This window comes from Piliocolobus tephrosceles, chromosome 20, assembly GCF_002776525.5.
Source record: "Piliocolobus tephrosceles isolate RC106 chromosome 20, ASM277652v3, whole genome shotgun sequence".
In the NCBI taxonomy this organism is placed as follows: Eukaryota; Metazoa; Chordata; class Mammalia; order Primates; family Cercopithecidae; genus Piliocolobus; species Piliocolobus tephrosceles.
The window spans coordinates 4,578,298-4,591,185 of NC_045453.1; the positions used below are offsets into that span (position 1 = coordinate 4,578,298).

Genomic DNA, 12,888 nt, shown 5'->3' on the forward strand with positions numbered 1-12,888 from the left:
AGTGGCCAGATCTCAGCTCACTGCAAGCTCCGCCTCCCGGGTTTACGCCATTCTCCTGCCTCAACCTCCTGAGTAGCTGGGACTACAGGCGCCCGCCACCTCGCCCGGCTAGTTTTTTGTATTTTTTAGTAGAGACGGGGTTTCACCGTGTTAGCCAGGATGGTCTCGATCTCCTGACCTCGTGATCCGCCCGTCTCGGCCTCCCAAAGTGCTGGGATTACAGGGTTGAGCCACCGTGCCCGGCCTCATACTCCCAGTATCTTAAGACTGCCTGGTACACAGTAGGAGTCAGTAAACATTGTTTGACTCAATGAATGAATTATTAGGTAAATAGCCACTCCCATGATTGTTACTCTGGCTTGATAACGGTCTGTTTTTTTCAGAAATTTACTGAGTTTCTCTCTCATTCGGTATCTGCTATGCCCAAGGCCTCTGCTCAGAGCTGAGGAAACAAGCATGGCCAAGATGTGGCCTCCACCCTGAGGAGCTCCTAAATATAGGAGAGAGTAAATCTGTTAGAAATGTCTTCTCTGCACATAATTTAAGCTCTACCAACTGTTAACTTCTTTTCATTTATCCAAGTTTTGCCAAGTACCACACCAACAAAAAAAGGACTCAGTCCTGGGGCTGGGCACAGTGGTTCACGCCTGTAATTCCAGCAATTTGGGAGGCCAAGGCGGGTGGATCAGGAGGTCAGGAGATCCACACCATCCTGACTAACACGGTGAAACCCTGCCTCTACTAAAAAAAAAATACAAAAAAAAAAAAAAAATTAGCCAGGCGCGGTGGTGGGCGCCTGTAGTCCCAGCTACTTGGGAGGCTGAGGCAGGAGAATGGCATGAACCCGGGAGGCGGAGCTTGCAGTGAGCCGAGATTGCGCCACTGAACTCCAGCCTGGGCGACACAGCAAGACTCCGTCTCAAAAAAAAAATAAAAAAGACTCAGTCCTTCTTCCTTCAGATATCTGAAGCTGGTGATCATATTATCCTGGGTCTTCTCTTCCCAGGCTAAACAAAAAGACCCAGTGAGATTGTCTGACTCAGGTCTGCCAACTGGGAACAAGGAAGACAGACTGCTGGATAGAGGAGCAGAAGAGAAGAAGATCCAGGAGCAGAGTGACTCCTTTATTTTTATTTATTTATTTATTTATTTATTTATTTATTTATTTATTTATTTATTTATTTTTGAGACGAAGTCTTGCTTTGTCACCCAGGCTGGAGTGCAGTGGCCAGATCTCAGCTTACTGCAAGCTCCGCTGCCCGGGTTTACGCCATTCTCCTGCCTCAGCCTCCCGAGTAGCTGGGACTACAGGCGCCCGCCACCTTGCCCAGCTAGTTTTTTTGTATTTTTTAGTAGAGACGAGGTTTCCCCGTATTAGCCAGGATGGTCTCGATCTCCTGACCTCGTGATCCGCCCGTCTCGGCCTCCCAAAGTGCTGGGATTACAGGTTTGAACCACCGCGCCCGGCCGAGTGACTCCTTTAAAGAAAAAAAAGGGAGTCCTTAGGGAGGACTCTGTGGAATTAGGTTGGAGGTTGGGATGGGGACAGGGCCCCTGCTTAATTAAGGTAGTAGGAGATTATGCTTCTGTAGAAAAGCAGTACACTGGGAATTACCCCTATGTCTATCCACATTAAACTCAGGCAAAACCACAGTTGCTTAAAGAAAGCCCCACGATGGAAGGTTGAGGGCACTGGCAAAATCAGGGAGGTCGGACACAGAGGAGGACTCTCAAGCCCACTGGCCTCAGGACATATATCTGCTGAGGGAAGGGACAGAGATAACAACTGCTGCTTCGTGCAGCCCAAACAAAGGGAACACCCATACAAAAGTCAAGAAAACTCTCCAGGTTCCATTGGAGCCCCCTGAAAAAATACCTGGGTAATTTTCGACAGAAGCTAAAGGGCTCTGTGGGGCTACTGGGGAAATTATTCCTAGGAAGTCTGGAAAACCCTGTGATGGTAACAGAATTTTAAGAGCAACCTCAAATGTACACTCAGAAGAAGTAGGTGTTTCAAGGGGGAGCCCCTGGGACACTTCTACTTCATTTTGGGACCCGAATGAGATTACTAAAAATTTCCACATTTGGGGTTTCTAATGGGGTTTCCCCAAGAAAACCGCAGAACTGCCACTATCTGCAAAGGGCTGAGGTGCTTCAACTAAGCATACATCCATCTGAAGAAGCCAGATTAGGCAATAAGAGATCTACAGAAACTTAGACTACTGAGCCACACAGCTTAAAAAAGACCAAGTTATGTTTTCTGCCCCGCTACACTGTTCATTGCTCCCAACAATGACGTTTCTATCAGGCTAAAGGATTTCTCCAGGAACAGCAATCCCAAAGTAGCCAGGCCCACCTGGGTCCCTTCCCACATTCCCATTGGAAAGCACCAGAAACACTTGTGAACCTTTGGGGAAGGTCATGTATACAACATTCCAGGTGAGTATCACAGGGACTTTGTTTCTTAAGGAGAAACTCTAGGGGGAAGAGTCAGTTCTCTGAGGGAATCTGCCCATTCATTAAAGGGTTTCCACCCTACAATTATGGCAGGGGAAGGGCTTTTGTGCTAGATCCTTTACTAGAGTCAAGCTATGGAAGCTGGCTATCATTATTCCATTTTACAGGCGGAGGAGACAGATGGACAAGAGAGCCAAACAGGTTCAGCATTTCATCAGGTGACTCCAGGCAGGCAATAATCTGGCTAAGGGTCTATACTTTCAGTCCCTGAAGCATCACTCCACCACTAAGTAGAGATACCTGGGGCAGGCCACCTTCTCCCCACACACACACCGCTGTCATCTATTGGCAGGGCCTGAGAGGGTTTTAACAATGAAAAAAGTGGCCGGGGCCAAGCAAGGTGGTTCATGCCTGTAATCCCGGCACTTTGGGAGGCTGAGGCAGGCGGATCACCTGAGGTCAGGAGTTTGAGACCAGCTTGACCAACATGGAGAAACCCCTGTCTCTACTAAAAATACAAAATTAGTCAGATGTGGTGGTGCACACCTGTAATCCCAGCTACTCGGGAGGCTGAGGCAGGAGAATTGCTTGAATCAGGGAGGCGGAAGCTGCAGTGAGCCGAGATCGTGCCACTGCACTTCAGCCTGGGCAACAAGAGTGAAACTCTGTCTCAAAAAAATAAGAAAAAAGAAAAGAAAAAGAAAAAATTGGCCTGGCATGGTGGCTCAAGCCTGTAATCCCAGCACTTTGAGAAGCCAGGGCAGGCGGATCACCTGAGGTCAGGAGTTCGAGACCAGCCTGGCCAACATGGTGAAACCCCCGTCTCTACTAAAATACAAAAAATAAGCCAGGCATGATGGCACGTGCCTGTAGTGCCAGCTACTGGGGAGGCTGATACAGGGGAATCGCTTGAACCTGGGAGGCGGAGACTGCAGTGAGCCAAGATGGCACCACTGCACTCCAGCCTGGCAACAGAGCAAGACTCCGTCTCAAAAAAAAAGCAATGAAAAAATTAATAAGCAGCTCACTCTGGGCAAAACCCTGATGCCCACTTGAAACCTGCCATGTCTGAGTTTTAGCAGTGCCAGAATCTGAGGCTACCAACACGCCTCTGGGAACCTGTTCCAATCATTCTTCCCATAACTACCTGAACAAAGCCAGTTATCAGTCCAGAGTGAGCACCTTGACAGGCATGGTTTGCTTGGCCCAATAGCATCTCTGGCTTTCTGGGTCAGCCTGTCTGGGTCACTTTATTACTCCCTGGACAACATGATAGGATGAAAAGTGTTTAGGCTTTAGAGTTATGCCAACCTCGGTGTAAATTCTCATTCAGACACTTAACTGGCTGAGGAATACCTGGGGTCAGTCACTTAGCCACAAAGAGCTTCACTGGGAACGAACTCGCCTACCTTGGAAGGTTACTGTAGAATATATGAAACAGCATGCCATTTCCATGAAGGAAGGTACCATGTGTGGCTTATGGCCGGCACCTAGAACACTGCCAGCTTCACAGTAGATGCTCAAGAAATACTGGTTGCATAAGTAGAGGACCTAACACAGTGCCTAGTACTTAACAGGTACTCAATAAAGACTAATTTCCTTCCCCTTTCCTGTAGGGATGCTAAATTTAGAACACAGCCCTGAGTAGAATAGCCCATAACTCCTACCCGCAAGGATCTCCCAGCTGCAGCCTCCAGGATAATTACCCAATGCCACCGCAGTAGCCAGGTGGTACAGCTTGGAACAGGACAGTACCTGAGAGGAAGGCGGGTACCTTCTACCCAGGCTCAAAGGATTCTGAGTCAAATGTTCTTTACTCCCTGGTCTCAGGGAGAGAATGCATGCTCAAAAATGGTTCTGACATAACTAGCTCTTCCACACACATCCCCTCTGTTCACCAAGAGGAAGTGACATGTGGTATGTTGTCCAACGGGCTCTGATAATTCTTAAGCAAAGAGATGGAAGATGGAATTTCAATCCAATGGAGATCTAATAAACTTGCCCAGAACTGCTGTGTCTAAGACCTCTTTCATATACACCACTGGGCAGCTGGCAATTCTCTGGTAGGTGTAGCCCTCTGCAGAGGCTGGCTAGCAGACCAGGCACCTCTCCCAGACTGCCTTTTGTTTATAGCTGGCAACAACCCACCTGGTATTAGGACCACTGGCCAAAGACAATAGTCAGGCAAAGTGGGCAAATGGCCTCAATCCCCACTTGGAGATGCCTCAGAGGGTGTGTCTGCAGTACTGGAATCCTGTCCCTCCTGTAATCAACTGAACAAATATTTGCCCCAAAAGAGAATTCAAAGCAGGAGCGAACAGGAGAGGTCACTGCACAAACCAACAGGAACTATTTAATCATTTATCCCCCCAGGGAGTTCATTTACAGAATGGCTTTCAAGTCTAGTCAGCCTTAGCTCAAGAGAACCCACCACCTTTACCTCCCCTGACCCCACCCCAGTTATCTGATCTCTATTGACTTGACCCCCTTGCCTTTTAGAAGAGCTGGCACAGAAGAGTTGAAGTTGCAAAGAAATGGGAAATGAGGGGGTGGGGTTCCAGGGCAAATTCTGGTCTCTTGCTCAGTGGTAAAGTGAAGTGCCTGCCACGCCCTAGGCCCAGCCTATAGACAGTTGCATTCTTGACATTCCTGAGTCCATGGTGCATGTCCCCTTCCACCTCAGCTCCTCCAATGGATGACTTATTTTCCACAGCTTGTTGCTTTTCTGCATATTCTGAAGGGATAGAATACCTCTCATAAACCTTGCACCTCCCCTAGGTAGGGAAATAAGCAAGAAAACAGGACTGAGTTCACTGAAGAGCAAAACTTGCCCACAGTGACCACTGGTGAAGAAGCTTTCACCACCACCTCACCCTGGCTCAGTGATGAGCAGGAGAACTCTCCCTCCCTGGAAAAGGAATTTGCTGGTGTTGGTCACTGTGCTCACATTATTGCCAAGATTTACAATACTCTGTAAGGCAAGGAGAGCTTGCCACATTTTTTAGTATTAGAAACTAAGCCTTGAGAAAGTAACCCAGCCTGTCCAAAGTCACACAGCTAGTTATATGACGGAGCTAGATACACGACAGAGTTATAAGACAGGGACTTATACCTGCATCTGAAGTCTGTTACTAAATCTCAATGTCCCACAGAGCCCCAAAGACTGGGTTCTTGCTTTGCCAGCAAACAGTGCTTGGTGAAGAGGCCCCAGGGCTCTGGCCGGAAAGTAACAGGCAGAGCAGCTGGAGCTCCCCAACCGACCCCAGGCAACGAGGTGCAAAGTCCCCGGGCTTAATGTGTGACACAGCAAGTGCTCCAGAAACAAGGCAACCATGCAGAAAGTCGCACACTTTGGGGGAAATGAACTTAGGGGGCGCAGTGCAAACACAATCTGCACAGCTTACACTGCCCCAAAATCTGACAATTCTCAGCCATTCAACCCAGTGGGAATTCCTGCCTGTGGCCATGCCCTAGTCTGAGAGAAGAGTGCCTTACACGGAAACTTTGAAATAAAGGGAACTTGATTTGGAGAAGAGAAGCCCAGGATAGGACTGAGATCCCTTGGGGGGAACAGATGGAGAGGTCTGTAGGTCACTGATACTCATCACCCTTTTGTGTGTGAACCACTGTATACGGTAAGGGAAACACCGAACTTCCTACCCTCACAGGTTTGGGACTTAATGAACACATAGGCTATAGTTTTCTTTGCTGAGAAACTGGAACACAAGTATGGAATAGTGGAGTCATGGGGGTGACCAGGGTAAAAGATGCCTGATCTCTGAAGCACAGGGTCATTTGTATTTCCAAGGAGTTAACCTCTTGTCGTGAAATGAGGTCAGGTTTCCTTAACTATCAATGTCTCCAACAATCACCCAACCTAACAGAAAGAGATACAGAAGAAGGGCAGTTGGGGATCTCTGACCAGAGGCCAAAGAAAAGGGACACACAAGGGGCTTGGTTCTTACCCAGCCGCCGTTCTCCTGGATCCAAGGCTCTAGGTGGTCATTCAGATAAGTGGCCATCCAAGCTGCGATCCGACTCACCAATACCTGCATCTCCTTGTCTACGCTTTCCACGCACAGTGCCCCGCCGAAGGAGAAAAAGGCCACAATGCGACCCCAGTTTACCCCATCCCGGAAGAGTTCATTCACTACCTGTTCAAAGCTCTGATATGCTGTCCCTGGGGTGATGTGGAGCTGGGATGTCAGGTCACTGAACGCCCGCCGGTACCGCAGTTCAAACTCGTCGCCTGCCTCCCTCAGCGCTTGCTTTACTGCTGCCATGGGGATCACCTCCCGGGCATCCAAACTGCTGCTGTGGCCAGTGGCTCCATTCACCGCGGGGCTGTCCACCAGGTGCCAGGATGGGTTGCCATTGATGGCACTGGGGGTCTCCATCTCCGATTCAGTCCCTTCTGGGGCCTCAGTCCTGTTCTCTTCCACATCACTAAACTGACTCCAGCTGTATCCTTTCTGGGAAAGCTTGTAGGAGAGAAAGTCAACCACTAGCTCCCGGTTGCTCTGAGACATTTTTATAATAGGGATGGGCTCAACCAGTCCATTGTCCAAAACACCTGCTCACTCACTGAGTCTGGTCTCTGGTTAGTGATTCTCTTCTAAGATCCAAAGCCAAGATGAGATTCTGAAGGGAGAGAAAGAGCTTTAGGAAAAAAAATAATAATAATATGCATGCCACTTACCCTAAACATCCCATTCCCCCTCCAGGTACCAGAACTGGTTTCTTTGTGGGTCTTACGAAGATCTGGGTCTAGGTTCCAAGATGCTTCAATTAAGTCAAATCGAAAGCACCAGAGGACTCTGAATCTCCCACCAGCCTTTTCTACCCCCCTCTTCTCCGAAATGCCTTCCTCGGAAAGTCACCCCTTGGGCAGTCCCCCCCTCACTCCTCCTCCCCCGCACCACCTACATTCAAATCCGCCTTAGGCAAAGGCAGGCAGGTGCAGCCCCCGGAAGATCTTTTGTATCACAGGTCGGGAGAGGAGGTGGCTGCGGGGATGCCGGTAACTCAGCCGGCCTCGCGGCGGCTGGCAAAAAAACCAGCTCCGGCCGGAGGGATCATGCGACCTGGCAGGCTGGGAGCCCAGAAGGCGACACAGGAATTGCGAAGCTCAGGAACCAGCCCCCTCGCTTGCTTCCTCCTCCATCGCCCAGATCGAGGGCGGCCGCTCCGCAGCCGCGGCCTCCTGCCACCCGGGAGCCCAGCCCCCTCGCTCTTGCACGCCCCTTGGCTCTCCGCCTCCTACTGGGAGCCAGGAGAACTCTCCCGGAGGTGGCTGGTATGGATTTAGTTTTTTTTTTTTTTCCTTTCTTTTTTCTATTTAAGTACCAGCCCAGGGTGAGGCGGAGGCGTCCGAAACCCTGAAGGGACTTCTCAGTGGGGTTCAAGGTTTCGGTGAGGGACGCAGGGAGGGGGAAACTGCCTCGGATCTGCGATCTGACTTTGGGAAGGCCACCCCCAGGCCTGTCTGGGAGGTTGAAGGCCGGAGACCCCCCACAAATGCCGCTGGTTTTCTTTGAATTCCCCAAAGGCCCTGAACGTGGCGGTGGGGGATTGCCGGGTCCTCCATTCCCCGCCCGGACACAATGGCCGCCGGCGCCCTGCACAAAGACTGGGTGAGGGTGAGGCGCTGGGCCTCTCCTCAGGTCAGGAAGAGGGGTCGAGGCCTGCTCGACTGCCCCACAGCTGAGACCACGTTTTCCTGGGGACAGGCCCAAAGTGGCTTCCTGGCGCCCCCGGGAGGGCTCCGGGGCCGGGGGCTGCACCTCTCCGGAGCCCAGGGTGGGCCGGCTGCGGCCTCGCGGTTTCTCGCGCTCACTAGGCCGGGTACCCGCCGAGCCACCGCCCCGTTGCTAAGCAACCGCCCTCCCCCGGGGGCGCCCCCTAGACCTTTCTAGGAGGAGGGGCCTCGCCCCCGGCGGTCCTCCCCAGCGCCGCCAATCAGCGAGCCTAGCCGGCACGGAAGCAGGACGGCGAAGGCTCCTATTGGGCGCAGCGGCTGTCAGGCACAGGGGAGGCGGCGCTCTCACCTGTGAGCCCCGCGAGCCGTGGGGGGCCACATCCCCCTTCATCGGCCCGGTAGCTTCCAGACGCAAGAGCTCTTCGCGGCCGAGTTCCGCGCCGCGGACCCGGGCCGGCCTACCTGGCTGCCGGCCTACCTGGCTGACTGCTCGCGCCGTCTCTCCCGAACAAGCCGGCCTCAGTTTCCCCTGAAGAGACGGGGGAACTTGCAAGCTCAGTCACTTCCGGTGCTGCGGCAACGCGCGCGAGCCCGAGACGCAAAGGGAGTGCGCGCCTTGAGTGACTGGCATCAGGACCGGGGAGAGATCGCCCCCTCGCGGTAGATCCGGGGAATCGGAAGGCGCAAAAAATCAACATTTATAATCACATTTCCATGTATTCATTCATTCAGTCAGTCAGTCAGTCAATCATTAGTCAGTCAGCCTATTTCATCTGCCCGTCAGTTTATATATAGAAGAAGCATCGCCTTGTGGTTAAGCACTTTGTCTGGATTCTAACTCTGCCAGTTAGGCAAGTTTCTCAACTGCTCTGTGCTTCAATGTCCTCAATTGTAAAATGGGTAATAGTACCAACCCCTCTCGTTGAGCTATTGTGATGATTTCAAAAGTTATTAATTGTAAAGTCCATAGGACAGGCCGGGCGTGGTGACTCACACCTGTAATCCCAGCACTTTGGGAGGCCCAGGCGGGCGGATCACCTGAGGTCAGGAATTCAAGACCAGCCTGGCCAACATGGTGAAACCCCGTCTCTACTAAAAATACAAAAATTAGCTGGGCCTGGTGGCGCATGCTTGTAATCCCAGCTACTTCGGAGGCTGAGGCAGGAGAATCGTTTACAGGAGAATCACAGGAGTGAGCCACCGCGCCTGGCCAATTTCCTTACCTCCTGAACCACACAGTGTGTTATCAAATGTTTTATCTTTGCCAATTAGATGGGTAAAAACCGAAGGCACTTTCATATTTTTTTATTATGAATGAAGTTGAGCAATTTGTCATATTTTTTAGTCTTTCTTTGGAGGATGGATCTTGTATTGGTGAATTCTCTTCATATTGTTTACCCCCTTTTCAGGTGGCCTTTCTGTTGAAATTTTTCCTCATTTTTTTTTTGTTGTTGTTGTTGTTTGTTTGAGACAGAGTCTTGCTCTGTTGCCCAGGCTGGAGTGCAGTGGTGCTATCTTGGCTGACTGTAAACTCTGCCCCCCAGGTTCAAGTGATTGTCCTGCCTCAGCCTCCCAAGTATCTGGGACTACAGGTGCACACCACCATGCCCAGCTAATTTTTGTATTTTTAGTAGAGACAGGGTTTCACCATTTTGGCCAGGCTGGTCTCAAACTGCTGACCTCAGGCGATCCGCCTGCCTCAGCCTCCCAAAGTGCTGGGATTACAGGCCTGAGCCACCCTGCCTGGCCTTTTTTTTTTTTTTTGAGACAGGGTCTGTCTGTCACCCAGCCTGCAGTGCAATGGTGTGATCTCAGCTCACAGCAGCCTTGACCTCCCCATCCCAGGTAATCCTCCCACCTCAGCCTCCCCAGTAGCTGTGAATACAGGTTCGCACTTCCACGCCCAGCTAATTTTTGTATTTTCTGTAGAGAATGGAGTTTCCCCATGTTGCCCAGGTTGGTCTCAAACCCCTGGGCTCAAGTGATCTGTCTTGTGTCAGCCTCCCAAAGTGCTGGGATTACAGGCATTAGCCACACCTAGCCCTGATTTACTTTTTTTTTTTTTTTTTTTTTGAGACAGAGTCTTGCTCTGTCACCCAAGCTGGAGTGCAGTGGTGCAATCTCAGCTCACTGCAGCCTCTGCCTCTGGGGTTCAAGTGATTCTCCTGCCTCAGCCTCCTGAGTAGCTGGGATTACAGGCACCCGCCACCACACCTGGCTAATTTTTGTATTTTTAGTAGAGACAGGGTTTCACCAGTTGGTCAGGCTGGTCTCGAACTCCTGACCTCGTGATCCACCCACCTCGGCCTCCCAAAGTGCTGGGATTACAGGTGTGAGCCACCGCACCTGGTCTGATTTACATTTTTGGACCTATGGTGTCACAATTATTTCAATATGAAAAGTATCATTATGGAAGCCTCAGTGTGCTTTGGGAGCCTAGCAGAGGGCAGATAAACTCTGTCCACAGATAGGGGCTTTACTGAACTGGCCCTGAAAAGAAGAATCGAATTTTGCTTGGGAGAGAAAGGATGTAGGAGCATTTTAAGCAGAAGATATTGCTTGAGTGAAGGCCTGGCAACCCAGCGTGAGAGCCCATGGTGTCCTGGAAATAAATTGGGATGACTGAGGGGAGTGGTAGAGAGGAGATGGAATATAAATGTGTATCCATGCGAGCAGCACATCAAATAGCACCAGAGGAACCAGCAAAGCTTTTTTAAACCAGAAAGAACATGAAGAAATTTATATTTTGGAAAGATGGATACAGTATTTTGGAAAAGGAATTTTGCAAGTCTTGAAAATGGCTCTCAAATGATCTTTGACTGGATTCTAATTTAAAGAAAATAAGTTACATTTAAATCTAAAGAAAGTAAGTTTTCTTTTTTATACTTCTCTGTATTGTCTGCGCATAACTTTTTATTTTTTTTCTTTTCTCTTTTTCTTTTTTTTGAGACAGAGTCTTGCTCTGTTGCCCAGGCTGGAGTGCAGTGGCATGATCTTGGCTCACTGCAACCCCTGCCTCATGGATTCAAGCAATTCTCTGGTCTCAGCCTCCCTCTTTTTTTCTTTTCTTTTCTTTTTTTTGATATGGAGTCTCGCTCTATCGCCCAGGCTGGAGTGCAGTGGCACAATCTCAGCTTACTGCAACCTCTGCCTCCCGGGTTCAAGTGATTCTCCTGCCTCACCATGTTGGTCAGGCTGGTCTCAAACTCCTGACTTTGTGATCCGCCCGCCTTGGCCTTTCAAAGTGCTGGAATTACAGGCATGAGCCACCACACCTAGCTATTATTTTATTTATTTTATTTATTTTTTTGAGACAGAGTCTCACTCTGTCACCCAGGCTGGAGTGCAGTGGCGCGATGATCTCAGCTCACTGCAAGCTCCACCGCCTCCCAGGTTCACGCCATTCTCCTGCCTCAGCCTCCCGAGAAGCTGGGACTACAGGCGCCTGCCACTACGCCCGGCTATTTTTTTTTTTTTTTGTATTTTTAGTAGAGATGGGGTTTCACCGTGTTTGCCAGGATGGTCTCAATCTCCTGACCTCGTGATCCGCCCGCCTCGGCCTCCCAAAGTGCTGGGATTACAGGCGTGAGCCACTGTGCCTGGCCTATTTTTAATTATATAACACTATTTAAAGCATGTCATATATAACACTATTAAAAGCATGCCAACTTTGGCCGGGCATGGTGGCTTACATCTATAGTACCACCCCTTTGGGAGGCCACGGCGGGTGGATCACGAGATCAGGGGTTCAAGACCAGCCTGGCCATGGTGAAACTTCGTCTCTACTAAAAATGCAAAAATTAGCCAGGCATGGTGGCAGGTGCCTATAATCCTAGCTACTCAGGAGGCTGAGGCAGGAGCATCACTTGAACCCAGGAGACAGAGGTTGCAGGGAGCCGAAAGCACGCCACCACACTCCAGCCTGGGCGACACAGCGAGAATCTGTCCCCCCCCAAAAAAAGAAGAATCTCCAAAACAGACCAGCCATGGTGGCTCACACTTGTAATCCCACCACTTTGGGAGTCCGAGGCGGAAAGATGCTTGAGCTCAAGCCAGGAGTTCAATACCAGCCTGGGCAACATAGTGAGACCTCTTCTCTACAAAACAAAACAAAAACAATTCGCCAGGCCTGGTGGCATAACACCTGTAGTCCCTAGCAACTCAGTAGATTGAGGCGGGAGAATCGCTTAAGCCTGGGAGGTCGAGGCTACAGTGAGATGTGATCATACCATTGTACTCCAGTGACAGAGTGAGACACCCTCTCAAGAAAAAAAAAAAAAAAATTTCAGAAACATATTGAATGGAAAAAATTGCAAAAGAAAGAATAATGTAGGAAGAATCTACTTATACGCAGTTTAGAAATAAGCAAAACTATACAATTTAGAGTTTGTAGTATCTAGCTTCCTCCAAGATGGCACCTAAATATCCCTGCCTCTTCGTATTCACGCTCTTGTGTGTTTTCCTCCCACACTGAACCACAGTTGTTCTGTGTGACTAATGACAAATTGCAGCGATGGAATGTTTCTTTCCCTCCCTTCTTTTTTCTCTCTCTTTCTTTCTTTTCTTGACAGGGTCTCGCTGTTGCCAAGGCTGTGGCGCAGTGACACAGTCACGGCTCACTGCAGCCTTGACCTCCCAAGCAATCCTCCCCAACTCAGCCTCCCTAGTGTCTGGGACCACAGGTGTGTGCCACCACACCTGGCTAATTTTTGTATTTTTTGTAGATACGGTGT

At 50.1% G+C, this 12,888-nt stretch overlaps 1 protein-coding gene across 5 annotated transcripts in view; it reads right to left on the reverse strand.

Moving 5' to 3' along the window:
• Nucleotides 1-8,764, reverse strand: part of BCL2L1 (BCL2 like 1) — a 63,132-nt gene extending 54,368 nt beyond the window's left edge. The window contains exons 1-2 of one of the 5 annotated variants that reach the window (XM_023220384.1): nt 8,505-8,764; nt 6,423-7,098 (exon numbers count right to left, since the gene is read on the reverse strand). In XM_023220384.1, coding sequence (XP_023076152.1) covers nt 6,423-6,986 — 564 coding nt within the window. In that variant the 5' untranslated portion in view covers nt 6,987-7,098; nt 8,505-8,764. Of the gene's footprint in view, nt 1-6,422; nt 7,099-7,185; nt 7,333-7,383; nt 8,421-8,504 lie in introns of those variants that run through there. The other 4 variants (XM_023220382.2, XM_023220385.1, XM_023220381.1 and 1 more) reach the window with 4 other exon arrangements.
• Between the last annotated feature and the right edge of the window lie 4,124 nt (nt 8,765-12,888).